The sequence below is a fragment of the Staurois parvus genome, unplaced genomic scaffold (genome assembly GCF_062004578.1).
Source record: "Staurois parvus isolate SC_StPar_1 unplaced genomic scaffold, SC_StPar_1.0 ptg000813l, whole genome shotgun sequence".
NCBI lineage: Eukaryota > Metazoa > Chordata > Amphibia > Anura > Ranidae > Staurois > Staurois parvus.
This window is the reverse complement of record NW_028318609.1, coordinates 4,682,267-4,708,249: the sequence shown is the minus strand read 5'-3', so window position 1 is coordinate 4,708,249 and position 25,983 is coordinate 4,682,267. Positions and strand designations below refer to the sequence as shown.

At 41.9% G+C, this 25,983-nt stretch overlaps 1 protein-coding gene across 1 annotated transcript in view; it reads left to right on the top strand.

Moving 5' to 3' along the window:
* GRIN2C (glutamate ionotropic receptor NMDA type subunit 2C) overlaps nucleotides 1–25,983 on the top strand; it is a 191,503-nt gene that overhangs the window by 59,249 nt on the left and 106,271 nt on the right. Inside the window, exon 9 of the mRNA XM_089654919.1 lies at nucleotides 18,960–19,189. Coding sequence (XP_089511045.1) covers nucleotides 18,960–19,189 — 230 coding nt within the window. The remainder of the gene's footprint in view (nucleotides 1–18,959; nucleotides 19,190–25,983) is intronic.

Here is a 25,983-nt window from a genome sequence, read left to right as displayed (position 1 = left end):
GGAGAGAAGATCCCCTACCTGCTGTCACAGGAAGGGAGGGGATGGGGATGCAGTGGGCAGGTCTGGAGCATGTTACACGACACACCTGAAATATGGGTGCAATGTGTGACATGCTCAGAAACGAGAACTTATCCTTTAAATGCTGATTCACACTACATGCGTTCCAGTGCGGTTTTCTTTTCTGCATCCAAAATGCACAGAAAGTAGGTTACATGGTTGTCAATGGCATGGTTCACACCCGTGCTTGCAGTTCCAGTTCATTCCAGTTCCAGGAAAAAAAGTAAAACATGCTGCATTTTTCCTGCACAGAACTGTACTGCAATGCGGTAAAACGCATACAAAATGCACCAGAATGCACTGGAACGCATCAAAAATGTACTGGACCCCAAATGACCCAAAATAACGAGGAAAAAAATATCTGGAACTCTTCAAAAATGCAAAGGTACGTGTCAAATACATCAAAAACACTCATGCAGAGACGCATCCAGACTGCATTTCTATGGTGTGAACTGGCCCTAAAGGGATCAATAGTATATTTTAAACACTTCCCCTTTTACACCTACAGGTCCTCTATGGACCAGAGCAATTTTTATATACAGTGTCTGCTATGAGCCTGTTTATGGCAATAACAAACTAATACATATGAATTTTTTGGCACAAACAAGGCTTTCTTTTGGTGATGTTGTGTTGCAGACATTACATTATTTTTAATACAATCTATAGACAAAATTGTAACAAGACAACAAATAAAATCACAATTTTTTCTCATTTGATCAGTGTTATTTTAAAGAAAAATGATTGGTATTGAAAATAAAAAGTATAACTTTTCTGCTACCATTTGTCCTTTTAAAATTGTTATTCTGGTGCAATGCATTGTAATGGTCTTTACAGATGAAATTTTTAAAAAAGATTTTTTTATTTTTTTTTATTTAGTGCTTTCTTAATGTACAGTAACCCTAAAAAAGGAACATTAGTGGTTAAAAAAATAGAAATAAACAAAAAATAATCTCCAGAAAAATAACTACTGGAAAAAAGGGAAGAAGGAGTTAATTAGAGCTGAATATGTTAAAATAAAAATAAAGGTCAATATGGACTAATTAGGAACACATTGTATAAAAAAAAAATTTTTTACTTGTTAGGTTACTTTAATGGACATCATTTCAGATCTAACATCATACCTTTGATCTGCAGATAAATGAAACAAAATTGATATCAAACTAAAAATTTAGCTTTTTATCTCTCTCTATATAAATATTGTTTGAAAACAGTGTGTCAGAAGTTTGCTTTTTGACAACAGTTTCTAGGCTGCTGTATTTACACAGCAATTCCCGGCTATCATTTCAACAGTCAAGAATTGTTAATAAATGTCAAAGGAGGAAGCAGCAGCAGAGTAATAGAAGGTCAGGGTGTAACACACTATCAGTTAGGATCAGGGGCGGACTGACCATTCAGGCACTTGGGCACTGCCCGAGGGCCCGGTATCAGTAGGGGGCCCCATGAAATGCCCTTGGTACCTTTTATAGGCTATTTTGAGTGTGGGCAAGGACACAGGGGCCCCATGATCCCCTATTGCCGGGGGCCCCATGAGTTGTCAGTCCACCCCTGGTTAGGATCCAAAAAGTTTGGCTCTGAAGAAGAGGGTTTACCCTTGAAACACATAAGCCAGTTGGCTCCAGATGGCGTCCTCCAAGAGTCTAAGAGCAGTGGAGTGAACTGAAGGATTGCTACATTTTGATGTGCCTTTGACACTTCTCATTTGTGAGTATCTTTATTTACCTTTTTTCAAATAAATGTTATTGGGATAATGCGCTAGGCTAGTGTTCCCTCTCTCTCTTGTGTAGTTTCAGGTCATTATTAGGACATCCCCAGTCCTTAGTGGACAGCAAGGTATGGCGTGTTTACAGTGCCTTGAAAAAGTATTCATACCCCTTGAAATTTTGTCATGTTACAACCAAAAACATAAATGTATTTTATTGGAATTGTATGTGATAGTCCAACACACATAATTGTGAAGTGGAAGGAAAGTGATAAATGGTTTTCAAAATTTTTTACAAATAAATATGTGAAAAGTGTCCCGTGCATTTGTATTCAGCCCCCTTTACTCTGATACCCCTAACTAAAATCTAGTGGAACCAATTGCCTTTAAAAGTCACCTAATTAGTAAACAGAGTCCACCTGTGTGTAATTTGATCTCAGTATAAATACAGCTGTTCTTTGAAGCCCTCAGAGGTTTGTTAGAGAACATTAGTGAACAAACAGCATCATGAAGGCCAAGGAACACCAGACAGGCCAGGGATCAAGCCATGGAGAGGTTTAAAGCCGGGTTAGGTTATAAAAAAATATCCCAAGCTTTGAACATCTCACGGAGCACTGTTCAATGGATCATCCAAAAATGGAAAGGGTATGGCACAACTGTAAACCTTCCAAGACATGGCTGTCTTCCTAAACTGACAATCCGGGCAAGGAGAGCATTAATCAGAGAAGCAGCCAAAAGGCCCATGCTAACTCTGGAGGAGCTGCAGAGATCCACAGTTCAGGTGGGAGAATATGTCCATAGGACAACTATTACTCCACAAATCTGGCCTTTATGGAAGAGTGGTAAGAAGAAAGCCATTGCTGAAAGAAAGCCATAAGAAGTTCCGTTTGCAGTTTGTGAAAAGCCATGTGGAGGACACAGCAAACATGTGGAAGAAGGTACTCTGGTAAAATGAGACCAGAATTGAACTTACCTAAAAGTAAAACGTGTGGCAGAAAATGAACACTGCACATTACCCTGAACACACCATCCCCACTGTGAAACATGGTGGTGGCAGCATCATGTTGTGGAGATGCTTTTCTTCAGTGGGGACCGGGAAGCTGGTCAGAGTTGATGGGAAGATGGATGGAGCCAAATACAGTTCAATCTTAGAAGAAAACCTGTCAGAGTCTGCAAAAGACTTGAGACTGGGATGGAAATTCACCTTCCAGCAGGACAGTGACCCTAAACATACAGCCAGAGCTACAATGGAATGGCTTAGATCAAAGCATATTCACGTGTTATAATGGCCCAGTCAAAGCCCAGACCTAAATCCAATTGAGAATCTGTGGCAAGACTTAAAAAATTGCTGTTCGCAGATGCTCTCCATCCAATCTGACAGAGCTTGAGCTATTTTGCAAAGAAGAATGAGCAAAAACTTCACTCTTTAGATGTGCACAGCTGGTAGAGACATCCCCAAAAAGACTTGCAGCTGTAATTGCAGTGAAAGGTGGTTCTACAAAGTATTGACTCAGGAGGGCTGAATACAAATGCACACCACGCTTTTCAGATATTTGTAAAAAATGTTGAAAAACATTTATCATTTTCCTTCCACTTCACAATTATGTGCTACTCTGTGTTGGTCTACCACATAAAATCCCAATAAAATACATTTATGTTTTTGGTTGTAACATGACAAAATGTGGAAAATGTCAAGGGGTATGAATACTTTTCAAGGCACTGTACATCTTCAGTTAAGAACAGATGTGTCATAAGTTCTGGAGTTAGATTACCACATCACCCTCATGCAGCAGGAGGTGTTTATTTTGTAGTCTTTATGTATTTTAAAAACAGGGGTTTAGTTTGCACACATATGCAAATACATGCGTAAGCTGAAGAGCCTCTTTACGGCACCCCAATATTCTGCAGTTCCTAACTCTAAATTTTGAGAGCCTCCATGGTAGAAGCACATGTATAAATGGATAGACTGAAGGCAGGTGAGCCCACCCCTCCTTAACTACTTCCCGCCCAGCCTATAGTAAAATGACGACCTGGCAAGCCTCTTGTTCCTCAGGGAGGGCGTAATATGACATCTTTCCTGGATTTCACCTTGCACATTCCCCTCAGGGGAATTTTCACCAAAGAAATGTAACAGAATACATTGGCTTAAATTTATGAAGAACAAATATTTATTTGCAAACTTTTATAACAGAAACAAAGAAAAACGTGGGGGTTTTTTTTCAAAATTTTTGGTCTTTTTTTGTTAATTTAGCAAAACAAAATTAAAACCCCAGTGGTGTTTAAATACCACCAAAAGAAAGCTCTAGTTGTGTGAACAAAATTATAAAAATTTAGTTTGGGTACAGTGTTGCATGATCGCGCAATTGTCATTCAAAATGTGAGAGTGCAGAAACTTGAATATTGGCCTGGGCAGGAAGGAGGTAAAAGTGCCCTGTATTGAAGTGGTTAAAGGTACAGAGGCGCACTGGACACTCAGCATATAGTACAATAGCAGCCAGGGTGTCCAGTGCACCCCCTCACCAGCATGTCAATAGTACAAAAAATGGGCACTGCCCCAATCTATAACTGGCCTTCACAGCAAGGAGCATATGGAAGGATGACGCACGTCAAACAATAAAAGAGGAAAATTCCCAGCTCAACTTACTGACCAGCTTGCGAACAAACCAAATTGTCCTGTTTAACAGTTTTCGTAAAAACAGGGGTTTAGTTTGCACACATTTGCAAATACATGCATAAGCTGAAGAGCCTCTTCACAGCACCCCAATATTCTGCAGTTCTCAACTCTAAATTTTGAAAGCCTTCATGGTAGAAGCACATGTATAAATGGATAGACTGAACACTAGAGAACCTGGCTGCCACTGTGCTATATGCTGGGTGTCCAGTGCAGCCCTGTACCTTTAAGGAGGGGTGGGCTCACTCAGGCTCACCTGCCCTTAGAACATCCATTTTATGTGCTTCTACTATGGAGGCTCTCAAAATGTAGAGCTAGAAACTGCAGAATAACTGTAGAAACAGGGGCGTTCCATATGTCCGTTTTACATCTGTCCGATTATGGATGAAAAACGGACACCCATGTATTTCTATGGACTAGTGGATGTAAACTGCTGATCATCTGTTTACATCCATTAATGTCCGCATCCTTTAACATGTGTTATCCTTTAACATCCATTTTTTTGAATGGAAGAAAACCCTATTTTTCTGCCGTAAATAAAACAGAACGGCCAAACAACGGATGTCAACGGTCATACGGCCCGTTTTTGCATCTGTTTTTACATTGGTAAAGGATGTAAAAAACGTATCTGTTTTTTTCTTTGAAAAAACATGAATGAACTGATGACCAGTTGCGGACTGACAACTCATGGGGCCCCCGGGCAATAGGGGATCATGGGGCCCCTGTGTCCTTGCCCAAACTCAAAAAAGCCTATGAAAAAGGTACCAGGGGCATCTCATGGGGCCCCCTACTGACCCTGGGCCCTCGGGCAGTGCCCAGATGGCAAATGGTCAGTCCGCCCCTGCTGATGACAAAAACGGAACACCAGCGTGAAAGGACCTTTAGGGAGATTCACCCTCTCTATTTGTCCTGTTTACCATTATCATTAAAAGTGAAAGGAAAAGGAAATCCAAAGTTTTGGGTTATCCCAAAAAAAGTAATGGAGGGAAAATCTTCCAATGGGGACTTTAGTTCTGGTGACCTGGGGGTCCCAAGGAATTCGCAAGGATTTCCTCTCACTTCCTGTTTGACTATGGGACAGGAAGTTAAGGAAAATCTCTGCAATGGGACACAGATGGTGAAAAAAAAATCTGACAGAGGTCATAACCCTCCCTTACTCTATCCACAATGGAAAAAAAGTTTTGCCTATAGTTCTACTTTAACTATTAGGGCATGTTCAAATGTGCAGCAATTACTGCTACCCCTCTGAGAAGTAAGCAGTGGATCACTTTTCAGAGGGCAATTGACAGGCGGCGAGGAGGCAATATGCCACCTCTCACAGTTTGTTTTAACCCTCAAATTGGTGACAATACCAGATAAGTACAAATATCCCCAAGTAGGCAGTTAAAGGTATTTAGTAAGAGACATGTTGAGTTTTTTTAAATCGTAATTTTTTTATTGCCACAAATGTGGAAAACTATAAAAGTGAATACACTTTTTCCCACAAAATTGTAATTTTAACAAGTTATTTCTCACACACAGCATGGGCATACTTACAAATACACCGCAAAACACATTCTGCTATTCTTCCCAAATATAGATATACCATGTGGGATTTTTCACAGCCTATTAATATTCTATAAATTATTAATCTAATTTGTTGACTACCTAACACATTTTTGGAGGCCCTGGAGCTTCAGGACAGTAGAGACACTCACAAAATGATATCATTTTGGAAAACAAACACTCAAGGTATTTTCTAAAAGGCATAATGAGTCTTTTGAAAATGTCATTTTTGAAATTGTAGAAAGAAAAAGAAAATGTATTTTATTACACAAAGTTGTCATTTATTAATATATTTCTAACATACAGCATAGGCATACTTAGAATTGCACAAAAACAAAACATATTCTGCTACTCTTTCGAAGTATATAGATACCATATGTATGAGACTTTTTCACTGCCTAACCACATAGAGAGGCCCAAAATCCATCGAGCACCTTCAAGCATTCAGATGCATAAATTAAGCTTCTAATTTCCTGACTACCTATTATATTTTTGGAGGACCTGGAGCACCAGGACCATGGAAACACCCACAAAACTACCACATTTTGCAAAGTGAACACCCCATAAAAATTTTCTAACAGGGATAGTGAGTCTTTTGAAAATTTAATTTTTGGGGGAAAATGCAGATACTAGCACATTAATAAAGATTTACATAAAAATAAAGCCCTCCAGGGGAGAGTTGTCATGACTCCCCTACGCTTCCATCTCCAACCAGTTTTCCTTCCGGGTTCGCGAGCTGCGGCCATCTGATTGGCCGAGCCGCAATGCTGTCACTCCCATGAATGCGCAAAGGGAGTTTTGGTCACAGCACGGCCAATGGCTCCTGCTGCTCGAGTTCTGTGTGAAGAGGAAGAGAGGAGAGAAGAGATGGAGCCATGCACAGCATTGGATCTATTCTCACTCTCTTCCGCTTCACATGAGGAATGCATTAAGGTAAGGTATTTTTTTAGCTTTAGTATCTTTTTAACTCCCTTAAGCCCCTTTATTTGCTCTCAGCCTACTCAAAATCTCTTAAGTTCTTTCTTTTTTTTTTGCTGCTGTGATCTTACTTCTATCAAAAGGATGGATATGTTTGTTCTGCATAGTCCTACTGTATGTATGAATGTAGCCACCCTCTCTTGATTACTTCCGAGGTGGTCTAGGGACTATGGGCTTTGAAGTATGCCTAGAGCAGTGTATATGATGGCATATAATGTGCTCTGCTCAACAAATGGATGTTAGAGGGAAAAGGAAGCTGGAGCTCACAGAGGATGTTACAAGGAGGCAGAAAAACAAAGTAGGATATGATTTCATGAACAATAGTTTACAGGGCCATTAAGTAGATGGATGTGTATAGATTTATTCTGGAATATAAGGATATTGTTTAGTGTCACTTTAAAGGATAAGCCTTTGCGACTGTCAGCTTGTAGTTCTCAGTGAACTACCACAACACTGTTGATTCTTCCTGTCAGTGTAGATCTGCTTGCCGTATGAGGTACGAGCAGACAGATGGACTGACAGGTCTGCAGGAGTCCTGCATGGCACCCTTAATTTGCTGATCACTGGTGCAAAGCTTTCCAAGTTCCCAAAACAAAAATTCGAAAATGCACATTTTGTTATCTACAAAAAAATGTGCATTTATTATTTTTTGTTAAAAAATGAACTTATATTTCAATACTTACCTGTGCCATTGTTCACACTGCTGATCTTAGTTCTGGAAGTCAGGATATTCACAAGGATACACGGAACCGAGGGTCATGGACAAGCTGAAGATCAGCCAGCAATCTTCTTTCACTGTTTCTTCCTTTTAAATAAGGTTTTTGGTGCCAGTTAGGGAATTGGATGCACATGCATGCAATGTGCCTGCCCATTTTTATCATGCAAACGAGGATACCAGCCGAAGAGCCTGGCCTGCATATTGGCGCTCATACGCCTCTGTTCTGGGAAACATCCTGACAGTGCCCCTCTCCTTCCACAATAGGAAGCTCCTGGATGCCTATTCAGGGCAACTACTATGCATACCTGTTGGTGAAATCCTGAAGTAGCCTGGTCGCATGTATGTTGTGAGGAGTCTGTGATAGTGGGCCCTAGATTGCCAAGTCAGGGTTTCCCAGGGTGCAGAGTCTAAGGCTGGCCATACACGTGTAGATTTTCGGCTGAGAATATTCATTTCAAGAATATTCATTTGATTTTTTAATTGTTAGTGGGGTCAAATTGATGTTTGTTTTCGACAGTAGTGACAGAAACATTTGAAGGGGCAAGAAGGAAAACTTTTCTCGATCAAACAAATTTTCAGCCAGTGTATGTGGTTATCATTCAGAAATGACATTTTAAGATCGAATGTTAAAAGCAAAAGACAAATTTACCAAAAATCTATACATGTATGGCCAGCTTAAGCCCCAGACTGCTTATTCACCAGGGCCCCTGACAATGGGGATGGACTTGCAGCAAGCTGGAACCAGGTTGTGGCCTGTGTTGCTTTTGATATAAATATATGTCTGATTTTTTTCTCACACTTACATGAAAGGATCTGTTTGTTCATTTGTCTTAGAAACAGAAATCGTGTTACTTTTGAACATTTGAGTGGACTTCTCAAACAAATGGCTTGGTAACAATTACACAATCTATCTTCTATGAGATACTTAGATACCATTGTTGTATGTTGGACTCTTCTATTGTTCTACATTTAATTATGTAAATTAAAGTTAATCAATGGTTAACAATAGCTTGACCCTCTGACATATATGCCTAATGGCATTTATGATACAACAGTGCCATCTAGAGGTCAGATTGGAGAATGTTTCTCCCATTGAAACACAGTATTGCAAAAGGAGCCTCACCCATTTTATAATGGTAAAACTTTTCAAATTTAAAAGCCAACAAGAGATACTGATGAGGAGGACTCTAGGATGACTTAACACCAATGAAGATCTCTGACAGAAGAAGAAATGTTTGCCAAATCTCCTGCAACTGTTGTAGAGTAAGCCTGGGTCCTCATTGCCTACAGAGATTGTGAGCCTGCTCTAACCTGAGTTAAGTAACCTTTTAGCATATTTCCATTGTATACAGACTTGCCTATTTGTTAGGAAGTAAGTAGCATTTTTGCGTGTTGTATGTATATCTGCCAATCTTGTACTGTTTTTCCTATAGTTGCAATAGTTTCTATATACAGCATTTTCATTTAGTAAAAGCACATTAAAACACTACAGAGGTCTACGTTTCCTTGACTTATACCACAAAGTAACCTTAACTAGACACCAAGCAAAAAATGGCCCATGGGTACGCCCAGCTGTAGTCAGGAAAGTCAGGGCAAGTGGCAGACAAGCACAGACAGTAAACAAAGCTGGGTTTGGAACATGAGTAGGAGATACAGGTCCAGGAATAGCACTACAGCAAGGAGGCAAGAATTACACAGGCAGGGAAACTGCATGCTAAATTGGGACATATGTTGTTTTCTGGTTCTCAAGAGTTTTCTTTAGGAGTATAACCTTTCCGTTTAATGAGGTTTTGGATCTGACCTCCTCATTTCCTGAAATCCAAGATTGATGCTACCTCAAAGTCCACCTCTTCCCCCACCATTATAAGTGGAGGTGGCAGGTCATCTCTTCCAGGAAATGGATCAAAAACAGCTGTCTTGAAGCTTGATTTCCCTTCCAGCCATCTGCAAAGAAATTGGGAGAGCAATATGAGCTGATTGAGTTGTATGTGGGACATCAAGAGATGGACTTACTTGGGCAGACTGAACCATTACAAGGGAAATGGCCAGACTCTCTGAAGTACAGACTGAGGTTATCCTGACTTTGTTGCATCTTCCCCTCAGAGGACAGGGCCGGATGAAGTAGGCCAATTTGCATGGGTTCACCATTGGAGGTGCATGACAGTTGTGCTGATGTGTTGGCGGCTGTCAAAGGCAGGAATCTAGGTAACATCCTTGTTGGTCAACAGGAGTTGCTTTTTTCTGATCACTGTTCCTATAAACGGACATCCAGCTGGATGAATCCCTCTAGGGAGTCAGGTGCCTTGATTTGGGCAAGTTTATCCTTGAGCATATTGGACATGCCTAATTGATTTTGATACTTCAAAGTGGTATCATTTCAACTTGTTTGCTACCCATTTGCAGAACTTGACTGTATAGTCATCTACAGGTTGATAGCCTTGCTGCAGAGCATGAAGACTGGCTTAAGCTGTTGAAGTTCATTGGAGGTCATTGTATAACTGTGTCATTGCCTCAAAAATTATGTAACTGTATTGAGGACAGGACTTCTCTATTCATGGAGGTTGTGTACCCAAGAATGGGGTTCATCAGACAGAAGGAATATGATAAACCCCACCTTTACAGAGTCAAGTGAGAAAGTCCAGGGTTGTAGGGCGAAGTACAGCTGCCATGCATTCCTAAAAACCCTGAACTTACACCTATCTCCCATATATTGCTCAGGGGTTTTAACTCTGGGCTCTGGTAGTGGAATTACCACAGAAGGGGCTCTTGGAAGTGGAAGCCCCTGACAAACTCTGAACAGGTGATACAGAGAAGGAAGTTGGAGATTGAAGTCAATCCTGCAGCTGGAGGTAGCCATCTTGTAAGTACTCCATGGCTTCTGTGAGTGACAAAGTTTCTTGGCACAAACGTGGAAGCACCTCTTTCAGCCTCTAACATGTTGGCTGATAATACTGTCACATACCTGGTTTATGGTAAAAGTGAGGCTTCCCTAGTGGCTATGGTCCAAGCACCCCTGGTGGAGATGAGAGGGAGTGCAAGACTCAAAGAAGCATGGCTGCTTAATGACCAGTTCACTGGTGACTGCTCCAGGTATATGGCTTGGTAATTCTCAGGCAAGTAGGAAAGGACATCAGCAAGAACACAGGGCACAGTTTGGGAGAGAAGGCCAGGCCTGGGCAGTTAGCACTGAAGAAGGTGAAAGTGGAGTGGTGTTGGCAAGGTCAGGATCTGGGCTGAGACCATACATGGAAGATCAGTAAAATGAGAGGTAACTGTGTGGTCAGGGGCTAGAGCCAGGATCATACACGGTCAATCAGAAGGGCGAAGACAGCGGAGTAGTCAGGAACCGAGCTAGGGTCATGCACAGTTGATCAGGAGAGGCAGAGTCTTTAAACAAATCAACTCCAATAGCCTATGTATCTTTCAATATTTACAACAGAAATGTGCACAGTCAGGAAATAATATGGTATTTTCTTAAGTAAGGAATTTGAGATTGATGTAAAACCTTTACAGTACAATTTCACCACAATACTGCAATACAAAGCTTAAAGCTGAAATTCTCTCCTTTTTATACAACAAAAACAAGCACTGTTCCATGTCGGTCCACCACTGTAGTACCCTTAGTGAAGGTTCACACGTCTGCGGTTTTCAGTGCGTTTCTCAGTTTGCAGAAATGCACTACAGTCTATCTAACATGTTTTCCTACAGGACATGTTCACATCTATGCGTTTTCAACCGCTGTGTTTTTAGGAAAGGGTCAGGAACTTTTTTCCCTCAGCAGATTGAATTTTTGGTGCAATAGACTTCAATGGAACTGCACCAAAAATGCAAGTGTTGCCGTTTTAGTGCATTTTGGTGTGTTTTCTTTTTTTGCCAAAAGGAAACTATTGAGTGCGACTTTGATGTGACTTGGATGAGTGCGACTTTGATGCAACTTTGGATTGGTGTGACTTTGGTGCGACTTTGATTCCACTTTACACTCTTTGGCACTCAAATAGCATCAAAGTAATGCAGGAACATTTTCAAAGCTGCTGCAACTTTAAATCGCATAGATTTGAAAGGGTACCATTGCCATCAATGGGCTGCACCTTGCCATACAACTTTCTGTCCAATGTCACATGTTATGGTTAAGGGCTAGGGTTAGGGTTAGCATTAAATATTAGGGTTAACGGTTAGGATTAAATGTAAGGGGTAATGGTTAGGGTTAAGGGCAAGAGTGGGGGTAATTAGGGTTGGGGTTAAAAGTTAGCATTAAATGTAAGGGTTCGAATGCTATCCTTAACATTTAACACTAACTCTAAACCCTAATATTTAAATCTAACCCTAACCCTTAAATTAGAACTATAGGCAAAACCTGTTTTCATTTTGGATAGAGCAAGGGAGGGTTATAACCCGTCAGATTTTTTTCACCATTTATGTCCCATTGCAGAGATTTCCCTTCACTTTCTGTCCCATAGCCAAACAGGAAGTGAGAGGAAATCCTTTTAAATTAAGGGAATTCTTTGGGGACCCCCAGGTCACCAGAACTAGTGTCCCCATTGGAAGATTTTCCCCAATTATTTTTCCGGAGACAGCCCAAAATGTGGGATTTTCTTTTACTTTCACTTTCAATGATAATGATAAACCAAACAAATAGAGAGGGTGACTCTCCTTATCGGGGCACAAACAGCAATAACAACAGGCAGATGTCACATACCTGGTCAAGGCCTAGCTGACGAGAGGGCTACCCTTACACCTCATGTCCTGTTTCCCCTGAAGATGATGACAGGGTATAACAGGGCACAGAGTGGCATGGGTGTATGTAGGAGATCCGATTCTGAGTATCTTGAAAGCGAATACAGAGCTGGAGCAGGTCAAAAGGTAGTAGGAAGATACTGGATCTAAGATGCGTAGTCAGAGGGCAGAGGTCGGCAACAACCGTACAACAGAAGTGCAGAGTCAGATCCAGGCCAAGGTCAACATCAAGCAGGCAGAAGATGTACCAAAACAGCAGGCAGAAAGCAAGGTCAGGTCACAAGCCAGTCAGCAACAGGGGTTCAGGAACCAACAGGACGAGCAAGCCTGATCAGGATGCAGATGAGCACAGGGTCAGGTCACAAGCAGAAGGAGCTGACAACCACTCAGGAATAAACCTGAGCCCTGTAAGGCTTTAAATAGGCCGCTAGCGCCAAAGTCCATTAAACAAGCACGGTCACGCACATAAGCACGTGCACAATACTAATGCTCAAGTGCACGTGCCTATATAGATGGGTCCTAAGGCTGTGCACAGTTCTATGGACTGTTCTGCGTGCTTGCTCATTTCTTTGAGAACAGGTATTCATTTGACCATGGACATTCCTTTGAGCATAAGCATTCCTTTGAGCATGAATTTCCTCACAGATGTTCTAATCCTTCTCCACTCTATCCAAAACTAAAAACCCTTAGGCTTTTCTGTTAAAATCCTCACCAGACCCGAGGAGATTGGGGAGGGGACCAGCGCAGTTTAAAAAAAAAAGTAATGCTGGCATTCTTTTATTTACAGTCAGCAAGTCGCATCCAAGTAGCATCCAAATTGCACCTATCCAAAGTTGCAGCAAAGTTGCACCCATCCAACGTTGCTTCAAAGTCGCTCTTAATACTTTCCTATTGGCTCAAAAAACCACAAAGTGCATAAAAAAGGCATGTTCAAAAAAGAAAGGCGCACAGCAAAACGCGCCAAAACAATGCATGAATCGCAACACACATAGGTGTGAACCTAGCATTACAGAAAGCCAGGGTGCAGGTTCCACTTATACCTAGGAAGATTAAACTCCAGCTTCTTTATTTCAGCAAATTAAAATCCTGCCACAGCACAGTTATACAAGGAACCCAGTTGACGTGTTTCCTATCCACAGATGCTTAATCATAACCTGTTGCATCTGTGTTCAGAGGGCAAATATAGATCCAGCAATCAAGGCTTAACTTCAAAGGTGCACGTTCCAAATCTACATATAAATGTTCATGAACAAACTTCTGGAATGCATCTGGACTCAGAAGGATAAAAAGCCTCTAAATCAGGGGTAGGCAACCTAGATCAGCAAAAATCACTGGGGTGCAGCAGCCAAAGGTCAGTAGTATGAAGAGCAGAGATCAATAGGGCAGATAAGAGGGGTTAGCAAGACGGGGGTTTACAGGGCAGAGAATAGGGCAAAGGACAGGGGTTTAGCAAGGCAGTGTAAAGGGGGGGGGTCAAGAAGGCACAGAACAGAGGAGTCAGAAGGGCCTGGAATGGTGGTCTGGAGGGCACAGCACAAGGGGGTCTGAAGGGTATTGAACTGGAGGGTCGGGAGGGCACAGTACTGGAGGGTCAGGACGGTACAGTAAAGGGGGTCTGGAGAGAACAGCACAGGGGAGTCTGGAGGGTGTGGAACTGGGGAAGTCAGGAGGGCTGGGGGGCATAGTACTGGAACTTCAGGAGAACACAGTACTGGAGGGTCAGGAAAGCACAGTATTGAATTGTCTGTACTGGGGGTTAGGAAGGCATAGCCCTAGGGGTACAGGATGGCATGGTATGTGGGGTCAGGAGGGCACAGTACTGGAGGTCAGAAGGGCACACTACAGGGGGGTCTGGAGGGCATGGAACTGGAGGTTCAGGTGGCCACAGTTCTGGGGAGTCAGGAGGGCACACAGAGAGGTCAGGAGGGTATGCTACTGGAGGTCAGGAGAATACAAGTGTATTACCAATGCAGAACTGCTCAGAAAAGCTGCTGTGGCACAGGCACTGTTCGGGTGCGCTTATCCAGCCGGTCCTCCTCTTTCGGCACACGTCACCAACAAGCATACCCACTGGAGAGAACTGGAGAGGAGTAGATCAGCACACTCCAGTCAGTGAGACATGAGCCGAAACAAATCCCAGGCGGCAGAGGCATTCCTTGCCCTGTAACTGCACATTAAAGGGGTGTGCTGTGGGGAGGGGGATACATCTGCCTATGCTAACCAGAGGGAAAGCTCAGTATTCAAGTCAACCTTCAACCATCACTGGTTGTGTGAAAATAAATATATAAATAAATGAAATTGAATTTATCCCTTCATATTTTCATATTCACTGATATAAACATAGATAATATCCCATTCATAATATAAGCCCAACAGTAATCTGGTAAACAACACTTCCCACTTGCACAACAATCCAAAAATGTCACCCTCTCTTACTGGACACTTAACCCTTTTTATTGCCTGGACCTTCAGAGCTGACACATAATCATGATGACAGTCATTAAAATGTTGAGCCACACTTGTGAATTTTTTTTTCTCCTCAATGTCATACAGGCGCCTTGTATTCGGCCTTGTAAACATCAGGTCACATAGCCAGCCTATAGATTGCTGCGCTAAGTATATGACACAATGTTATACAGATATAAACCAAATGAATAAAAGTGAAAGTTCAACATAAACATAATAGTTTGTGGGAAAAAATCACTATAAAAGTTCCATTACTGTGATGATGATAACACAAACGTCTAAAGTTTCATAACGTTCATAATCCTCTGCGTTATGACGTAGTGAGTGTAAACTCCGCTCACTACGTCATCACACAGAGGAGTATGATTATACAGCTCTGGCTGATTCCCGGGATTGGCATTGCATATGCTTTTATTATCTTCTATAATGATGCGATTTAATATGAGGAACAAAGGAAAGGCGATGGGAGAACACGGCATCCATCCCTGATAGTTTTATGATGAGTTAGAGGGTCCAAAATAGAGGATTACCACACTTTTTTTGACTCTTTCCTATCTAAAGAGTCCACATGCTCTGGTAAGAGTCTTTATTGTCTTAGGTGGTGGTGCACTTTGGTGTTGGCAATGTTTGGACACAATAGAAGTTTGTCTTATCATCACGTGGCGTAATAAACTAATATGTTTATGTAGCACTATCCCCTTAGGGATTGCAGAAGAAGTTGGGTTCCCCTATAGTTCCACTCAGCCAGTCACTTAGTATTTTCCACACAGCTTTCATCCACAGACCGAAATCAGGCCTTGAGCGTTGGTTTTGCTGTTTTATAGAGGGGATTAAACTTGGATAGGGTTTAAGGGAGTAAAAGATGCTGAAATCTGAGGACAACTTCCTGAACTATTCACAGCTTCTTCTCTCTGATACACAGTCTCTGTGGGAATGCTAGCCAGCAGCTCCAGTTGTACTGCCCCAGATTCTAGATTAACTCCTCTTCACCCAGCAATCTGGAGGTTTTCTTCCTGAGCAGAGGATATGGCTCCTGTTTCCTTAAATAAGGTGCACAGTCACTTGCAGAGGGCTAGTCTGGTTCCCACCACAGAGCTCCTTCCCTTATCCGCCCAGGTGGTGCAGGTGTACTCATTCAGATCCTCTCCTGTACAGCTTGTAGAATGGCTGCTGCTACCAGGCCTATCAGCTGCGCTGCTCCTTTCCTGTCATACAGGTGGTCCTTTATCAGGGGACCAGTGAGTCCGCAGTTTCCTCCTTTCCAGCTCCAGGCTTGCAGGCAGGCCCCATCCCAGCAGGCTTCATGGCAGCCTTCTTCCTCCTGCCTCACATCTTCCTGCTTCTCACTCCTCTCCCACCACCACACTCCTGCTACTGAGCAGGCTCCAATACTTTTAAGGGAATCCAGCCCTTTGCCAATGGATAAGGGATTGGCTAGGACCCCTCAAGAGTGCATCCAGCCACTCCTCAGATCCAGCCACTGCCTCCAAGACCCTCCTCTGAGGGCAATCCTTATATACTTTGGTTATACACAATTTATCTAGTTGTTTGTTGCCAGCTGCTTTTTATTCTTTGGTTGGGACTCACCAGTGATTTATCCACTTCCAAATGTATATAGCCAGTATATTGAACCAACATGTTTGACACATATTAACATATATGACATACCTAGTGTTACAGTTCAAGAAGGAAGACATTTTAAACTTCCTCAAGCTTGAAGTAGAATGAACCATGTCACCACAAAGTACTGTATATGTCTTCTCTCCTTTGTACATTCCAATCTACAGTCAGTAGGAGTACAGTCAGTAGAAGTCCTGAACTTCTTTTAAGAAACCAGATTTCATAGGCAGCGGGACTATTCATAACAACGTAACTACAAATATGATAATTGGCACAATAAGCGACCTTGAGTCATGGGATCCCACCCTCCATATGCACCTCTGTACTGTCAATATAAGGAGTTCTGCTCCTTATATTTAAAGTGACCATGTTACCTAAAAATAAAGGGAGCTGCTCCCAGGTATTAAAGTGATTGTAAACCCTCACCTTGTAAAACAACCCATTCAGTATAAAAATGAAAGGCAAAACATTTGTGTATAGATATAAGACATTATATACGTTTTTCTTTTTTATAAGTGATTACATACCCTCTGTTCTCAGTTGCATACAAGGGGAAGCAGTGTGTGTGTGGGGGGGGGGGGGAAGTGTGTTACAACAAGTCTGATCATTGGAGAAGAGCAGACTGAGATCCCAGCACAGCTAGAGAACTGACCACGCTGTGTTCTGTTACATAGTGTGGTCAGTTGTTAATAGGAAAGCAGGGACTGGCAGGAGCACCAGGGATTTCACACAAAAAAAACAATACAAAGAGAACAGAATACTATTTCATACAAGTCCATGGTACAGCAGACACATATCAGGAATAAGAAATTCTGTATTTACATATTCTTTAAGTATATGTATGTGGATTTAAACTGGGTCCCCCTATGGTCTGCATGACCAAGCAACACACGTTTTTCACATTCTGCATGCTGGAGTCAGTAAACAGTCCTTGAGCTTGGTTTCGTGATTTTATTGTGGGGTTGAATGAGGATAGGGTCTAGGGGTATATGGGATGCCCTAGGGACTATAGAACATGAGGACAATTCCTTAGCAACTATGTGCAAAGATTTGAATTAGCAACAGTCTCTTCTTGAAGAGCACTAAAGGCTCTTCGGTGCACCTCCTCAGACCCTGGATAATTCCTCTTCACCCAGCTGCCTCGGTATCCCTGAGCAAGGGGGCCCAAGAGCTGTTAATTTAGAACAGTCCCAGATGAGAAGCTAGTTGGGTCTTGCAGCTGACTGCTCTATTTCCTTATCCGATCCAGGGGGTGTAAGAGTACTCACAATGTTCTCTCCTGTTAGCTTAGTAGGTTGGTGGCTGCAACAGGTCTTACGCTGAGCTGGCTCCTTCCCTGCTACACTAGCTGTCCTTCCCAGGAGACATTGAGGCAGTGGAGATCCTCTTCTCCAGCGACCTGCCTGTAGGTAGGCTCCCCTCCCTGGGGCCCCCTGCCAGGCTCCATACTCCAGGCTTCCTCAATTCATCTTCCACCCACCACTGCACACTTCCCCCCCCCCCAGGCACTGCCATATTTGAGGGTTGCCCTGGTCACCATGCCCAGCCTCCTGCCAGGGGATTGGCCAAGGTCCCTCAAACATGCAGATCTGGGCCTCCTCCACCCCTCTTCCAGAAAGCTCTCAGGTTTCTGGAAAGGTGGGAGGGCTCCAGAAGCCCTGACCTGTTAGAGCCTCCTAGACTGTCCTGAGGTAACCTCACTGCCCAGGCTGAGTCATCCCAGGCTGCTACTCAGCCTCTATCTAAAAATAAAAGCTACCTAACTAACCTGGAGGACGTTACATATATGAATATACAGGTGCCTGCATCTATTCTCATTCATCTAAGCTGTGGACAAATCCTGGTCATTCTGAACAGGTAGAAAGCAATTAAAACTTTTTAAATAAAGTTTCAAACAATTCAATTCATATAACAATGTTCATTTAAATAAAAGAAGGGAAACTTGGAAATCCACCATCTTTTGAAAAAAGACAGTGAAAGCAAAAAAAAAATCCTGTTCTCTTTCGTGGACCTTGCTGAAAATTTACTTCCATAACTTCAACAGGGAAAAAATTCAGATCTATTTTTCCTGTGTTCTCCTGATCATACCCACCTTTTCAGATTTTTTAGATTACCAAATGTGACTGGTAAACAAAAGGGTCCTATGTGTTTTGAACAAAACTATGTCTGGAGTAAACCTAGCCTCACTGTAAGTCATGCACAGGGAAGCATGCAGCAGCCTCATGAGGGAGTCACTGCACATAGTGTTATCTGAATCACAATAAAAAAATTCTAAGACAATTAAAAAAAAACAAAAAACGAAAAACTATAAACAGTATCTATATAAAATGTATCAGTACATCTAATTAATTTAGTTTTTTTTGTGTAAAGGTTGCATTTTATGCTGATTATTTAAAGTATTGGTGGAGATAAAGAATACATACGGATACCTAAAAATTTTGGTGTTTACTTATATCATTTATTTTTTTCAGGTTTAGGAGGCCCAAGTTTTACAGTGGGCAAATCCTTGTGGCTCCTCTGGGCACTGGTGTTTAATAACTCAGTTCCCATACAGAATCCTCGTGGTACTACAAGCAAGATCATGGTGCTAGTCTGGGCCTTCTTCGCTGTCATCTTCTTGGCCAGTTACACAGCCAACCTTGCCGCATTCATGATTCAAGAGCAATACATAGACACAGTGTCTGGCCTAAGTGACCGAAAGGTGAGAGCATTCCCTACTTAAAGTGAATATCAGTTGGTGAATTGTTAACTTATTATTGAGAGAAACATAGAGGCTTCCATTGCTGAGCGTTCCATCTGCAATTGCTTGTTCCATGCATATCATACTGAGAGGGTTCTGTTTATCATATTGGTACTTGTGGGCCAGTGCCAAGGGGGAACAATTTTAGGCCTCAAATTTACAAACTTTGTTAATTATTTGTTTCCCTCTTCTGACCACCTCTGAACATTTGTGATAGAATTGACTAAGAATGCTGTAGAGTGATGAAGGTGCACAAGATGTCAAGAGGAGTCAGGACTCTTCATGATTTAACTATTTCCCATCTGCCGTATATATACGTCCTTAGACAGGAGAGTGATATCTGGATAATGGCTGCCGATTCAGCCATGGTCGTGGTATAATTGTTTTAGCACAGGCAATGAGCTTTCATGTAAAAGTGATCCAAATGGCTGTACAGCCACCAGCTCCCTTTTACAGGTGGCCATAAAAGGTTCTGCTGCCAGCCATCACCATTCCTGTGATCTTCCATCCCACAGGGGGCCCATGACCAGTGCATCTTGTTGCATGAGATGTACTAGGAAGAGTGGGAATAACTTCTGTTGTTCTTCCCCCTCTGGGATGTCAGAAACCAGAAGTGACAGTTTTGGTTTATTTACAAGTCGTTATCGGCTTGCAAAGCAGCCAATCAAACTGATCTAGAGGAAACATTTTTTAAAAAGATAGTGTAGAAAATAAATTTTAAAAATACACAAAATAAATACACCCTCACCTAAAAAAACTGAATAAAATAAACTGCAGTTGCTGTCCCCAGCACAAATAGTGTAAAAACAATCAAATGAATAAAAACAGCGCTTGCAATACAATATTAAATAAATGTGCAAAACATCCAATAAGTTACATATAAAACAAAACAACTGTCTGAATAAAATTCCCAACGTGTTCTAAATTATCACATGCAAGAAAATAAAGTCCAAAATAAAAAGCAATAGCACTGATTTACAATGACAATCAGCTTTATGGAAAAAAATGCCAGTTGCCCAGTGTGCATTCCAGCCGGCCTGGAAGTTATATACCAGAAGTTCCAACTGATGTGTTTCGTCATCATCGTCACAATATTTCCATGGATCTTGATTGTCACTTTTAGAGATGAGCGAATCGAACCAGGCGAACCGGAATTCGATACGAATTTCAGGAAAAATTCGATTCGCGTCGAATCCGAATATTTGCCTACTTCGGGTGCGCGAATCGGATTTTTCCCGATCAGCCGGCAAAAGTGTCCCTGCAGAGAGCTCCGCTATTTCTGACAGTTCTCTGACAGAAGGAACACATGTACAGCGGTTGAAACATTGTATCTATTTGTTTCCATTTAGGATACAGATGTTTTTATTCGGAAACAGATGTTTCAACCGCTGTACATGTGAAGGAGCTGTCAGAGAACTGTCAGAAATAGAGGAACTCTGCAGATACACTTTTTGCCGGTTTGGAATTATTCTTATTTTCATCCTACTTCTTCTTCTTCTTCTTCTTCTTCATCCTCAGAAGAAGAAGAAGAGGATGAGGTTGAAGAAGTAGGATGAAAATAAGAATAATTCCAAGCCGGCAAAAAGTGTATCTGCAGAGCTCCTCTAAGTGTATCTGCAGAATAGAGGAGCTCTGCAGATACACTTTTTGCCGGCTTGGAATTATTCTTATTTTCATCCTACTTCTTCTTCTTCTTCCTCTTCATCCTCATCCTCATCCTCTTCTTCTTCTTCTGAGGATGAGGATGAAGAAGAAGAAGAAGAAGAAGAAGAAGTAGGATGAAAATAAGAATAATTCCAAGCCGGCAAAAAGTGTATCTGCAGAGCTCCTCTATTCTGCAGATACACTTAGAGGAGCTCTGCAGATACACTTTTTGCCGGCTTGGAATTAATCTTATTTTCATCCTACTTCTTCTTCTTCTTCTTCTTCTTCATCCTCATCCTCATCCTCAGAAGAAGAAGAGGATGAGGATGAAGAAGAAGAAGAAGAAGTAGGATGAAAATAAGAATAATTCCAAGCCGGCAAAAAGTGTATCTGCAGAGCTCCGCTAAGTGTATCTGCAGAGCTCCGCTATTTCTGACAGTTCTGTGACATTCACTCCATACAGCGGTTGAAACATTGTATCTATTTGTTTCCATAAATGGATCCATTTATGGAAACAAATAGATACAATGTTTCAACCGCTGTATGGAGGGAATGTCCCAGAACTGTCAGAAATAGCCTATTTCTGACAGTTCTGTGACATTCACTCCATACAGCGGTTGAAACATTGTATCTATTTGTTTCCATAAATGGATCCATTTATGGAAACAAATAGATACAATGTTTCAACCGCTGTATGGAGTGAATGTCACAGAACTGTCAGAAATAGGCTATTTCTGACAGTTCTGGGACATTCCCTCCATACAGCGGTTGAAACCGCTGTATGGAGTGAATGTCACAGAACTGTCAGAAATAGGCTATTTCTGACAGTTCTGTGACATTCCCTCCATACAGCGGTTTCAACCGCTGTATGGAGTGAATGTCACAGAACTGTCAGAAATAGCCTAAGAAATAGCGGAGCTCTGCAGATACACTTTTTGCCGGCTTGGAATTCTCCTTCTTCTCATCCTTCTTCTTCTCATCCTTCTTCTTCTTCTCATCCTTCTCCTTCTTCTCATCCTTCTCCTTCTTCTCATCCTTCTCCTTCTTCTCATCCTTCTCCTTCTTCTCATCCTTCTTCTTCTCATCCTTCTCCTTCTTCTCATCCTTCTCCTTCTTCTCATCCTTCTCCTTCTTCTCATCCTTCTCCTTCTCCTTCTTCTCATCCTTCTCCTTCTCCATCTTCTCATCCTTCTCCTTCTCCTTCTTCTCATCCTTCTCCTTCTCCTTCTCCTTCTTCTCATCCTTCTCCTTCTTCTCATCCTTCTCCTTCTCCATCTTCTCATCCTTCTCCTTCTTCTCATCCTTCTCCTTCTCCTTCTTCTCATCCTTCTCCTTCTCCTTCTTCTCATCCTTCTCCTTCTCCATCTTCTCATTCTTCTCCTTCTCCTTCTTCTCCTTCTTCTCATCCTTCTCCTTCTCCTTCTTCTCATCCTTCTCCTTCTCCATCTTCTCATCCTTCTCCTTCTTCTCATCCTTCTCCTTCTCCTTCTCCTTCTTCTCATCCTTCTCCTTCTCCTTCTTCTCATCCTTCTCCTTCTCCTTCTTCTCCTTCTCCTTCTTCTCATCCTTCTCCTTCTCCTTCTCCTTCTCCTTCCTCATCTCCAAGGGCATTTAAATTAAAGGTACAGTGTTCTGCACTAATTTAAAGGCTCTCTGAAGCCTAGAAACCCTTTTTATAAGTTAACTTCGTAGCGAATAAATTCGCATCGAATCGAATTTCTTCCTGAAATTCGGCGAATCAGCCGAATCGAATTTTTGAATAATTCGCTCATCTCTAGTCACTTTACATCGGTGCTATTGCTTTTTAAAGTATTTTTAATATAAGTAAACAGTTTTTTGCTACTATGTGAGAGGTCTTCTCTTCTTTCTCTGGATCTGGATGACCTGAGAAAGTGGGTTTGGTTCACCATCTATTAGGAACACCTATCTGGGATAAGTGTAGGCTTACCCAAGGGCGGACTGACAACTCATGGGGCCCCTGGACAATAGGGGATCATAGGGCCCCTGTGTCCTTGCCCAAACTCAAAAAAGCCTATGAAAAAGGTACCAGGGGCATCTCATGGGGGCCCCCTACTGACCCCGGGCTCTCGGGCAGTGCTCGAGTTTCCAAATGGTCAGTCCACCCCTGGGCTTACCCAATGGTTCTTACCCAGGGGCCCTGGCTCCTAAGTGGCTATGACAAGCTCATTTGACATTCTTGTTGTTTGACAAGAAGTAATTTACATCTGGTGAGTGCGGAGTGTATCCTGGGCACGTAGTGAAGTGGAACATATGATACTTTTTATTATAATTTTATGATAAATTTAACGCAAGCATAAGTTTTTTATGTTGGACTTTCTTTTCTGGCATGTGATCATTTAGAACACATGGGGACTTTCATTATCACAGTAGTTTCTTTTTATATGTAATTTATTAGATGATTTGCACATTTATTTAATATTGTATTGCAAGCACTGTTTTTATTAATTTTGTTAAAAAATACATTGAAATAAAATAAATAATACGAATTTAAAAATGTTTAAAGTGCCCCCATCCCCCCAGTGCTCAAGCACAAATGCGAATGCACATTTAGGTGCTACACGCATATGTAAACGGTGATCCCACCACACATGTGAGGTAGCACCACAAACGTCAGAGTGAGAGCGATAATCCTAGGGCCAGACTTCCTGTGTAATTCTGAATTGGTAAAAAAAAAGCTTATGCATAATTTGATGTACTATAGTTTGTCGCCATTCCACAGGCATGAGCAGTTTTGAAGTGTGACATGTTAGGTATTTATTTAACCACTTCATGTCTGGACACTTTTACCTCCTTCCTGTCCAGGCCAATTTTCTGCTTTCAGTGCTGTCACACTTTGAATGACAATTGCGTGGCCATGCAACACTGTACCCATATGAATTTTTTGGCATTTTTGTGAGACAGATAAAGCTTTATTTTGGCGGTATTTATTCACCGCTGGGATTTTTATTTTTTTTTGCTATATAAATGAAAGTCCAAAAATTTTGAAAAAAATGTTTTTCATATAAAATGATGCAAATAAATAATATAACTAGTTCAAGATGACATAAAATGCAATAAAATAAGTTCATCAGAGCATTCGTGAATTTAAAACATCTCCTGTGCAAAGATATCAGCTGAAGAAATGCCTATGATTGGCACGTGAAGTTATCCGTGAAGAGTAACTGTGCAAAAGCTTATAAAAGGAAATCCACCCTTGGTACGGATGTACACTCACCAGACCATAAATTATAATGCGCATTGATTATAATACATCGCACATCTGGGGGTGTAGCGGTATGCTGACAGCTACGGCGTCATCCGTCAGGGTGGGTGCCCAGTGGTCCTGGGGGGAATTAGCTCAGCCACAGGAGCCAGAAAGGTGCTTTTAGTGTAGTATTTTATTTAAGGTAATAATAGCAAGTAACATAAAAACGTATCCTCGTGGATAAATAAATGAATAAAGTACCAAAATGGCCACCGCTCATCAGTAGCGGCAGCTAGTGGTCAGCAATAGGGCTCTACCCAACGTGTTTCATGGAATAACACATCCTCAGGGGTACACCCATTGCTGACATCTTTCAAAACTCCCCTTCTATAGCCCGCAAGGCGCCAAAAGAGCATAAGGTGACCGTGGCCATTTTGCAGGTGATCCATGGTCACGTGACAACTGCGGCCATCTTGCTGGAGTCTGGACTGTGATTTGTCACAGCTTGTCACATGGTACAAGGCTCTTGTGAATAGCCTTGTACCATGTGATCTATCAAAGAAATTATGATTTTTATATGTATGTGAGAAATGTCAGACTTGGACCAGATGGCAAATGGTTAAGAATTTATTTTTTTGGATATCCATACATTTAAAAAAAAACAGTTGCTGTGAAAATAAAAGACGAGGCGTGTTTTCTTTTATAGCACATTCTAGCTGTAGCCTTAGATAAAATAATATGAAACTTTACTTTTTGAGTTCTCTGTCACTTGTTACCTTTTTCCTTAGCTTTTTCTCTCCTCTTGGTCTCTCTTTTCCCTCTCTTTTCTTGCTTTATTCCCCTCCCCCCTATTTTCCCTTTTGTTTTAATCTCCTCTTTTTCTCTTTCCACATTCTTCCCTGGGTTCTGGGTTGCCTCTTGTTGAAGGCCTCCCTTTAGCACTTGTGCAGTAGTTCAGTTCCCGTCAGGTACAGTCTCCTTGGAGGAAATTTTCTTTTTTCCTCTTTTTGTTGCAGTGGTGCTTTGTGCCTGCATGATGCCTAACACCACACCATCCATTCCTCCCCATTTTTATTATATGGCCTATCGCTCTTGTCTAAAAATTATTTTGGTTAATGCCAAAGGGCTCAGTGTCCCTAAGAAGTGGTCTCAGCTCCTCCATGAGTTTCACAAACACAGGGCTTAGACTGTATTCCACAGGGTTGCATTCCCCGCATGATCAACCATAGGAACCCTACAATTTCTCATGGTACAGCTCAGGATACTAAGTCCAGGGAATTCTTCATCCTGCTTTCCAGAGGAGCCTCATTTATGCTTTTAGCCCAAAAGGTGGACCAGAATGGCCAGTTTCTGTTCTTGAAAGGTCAGCTTGGTCTTAGGCCAGTGACTTTTGCTAATATTTATTGCCCAAATGAGGGACAAGTTTGATTCTTTCGAGATGTGTGCACCCGGCTAGCAGAATTCCAAGTAAACATCCAAGTGTTGGGGGGGGGGATTCAATGTCCCCTTAGCCCCTCCTCTTGACACATTGACAAGACCTATCTCACCAACTTGACCTTTCATGACTCCTGGCAAACCATGCATCTGTCCAATAAAGTGTACACGTTGTTCTTTACGCCACATTGTAAGTACTTTCGTATCGATTACCTATTTGTTTCCCAGGCTGATCTGGTGTTTCCTACCTGAGCGAATATTGAGCCCATGCTCATTTTGAACCATCACCCAATTACCCTGACCCTTACGCTTGATCGTGATGTACAAACTAAGCTCTGGTGATTGGATTCCTCTCCTCTCATCAATCCTGTACAGGTGACTGCTCTCCAGTCCCACCTGCCCTCTTATTTTGAACAGAATGACACCTCTGATGTTTCTCCTCTCACCTAGTGGGAAGCTCACAAATGTGTGA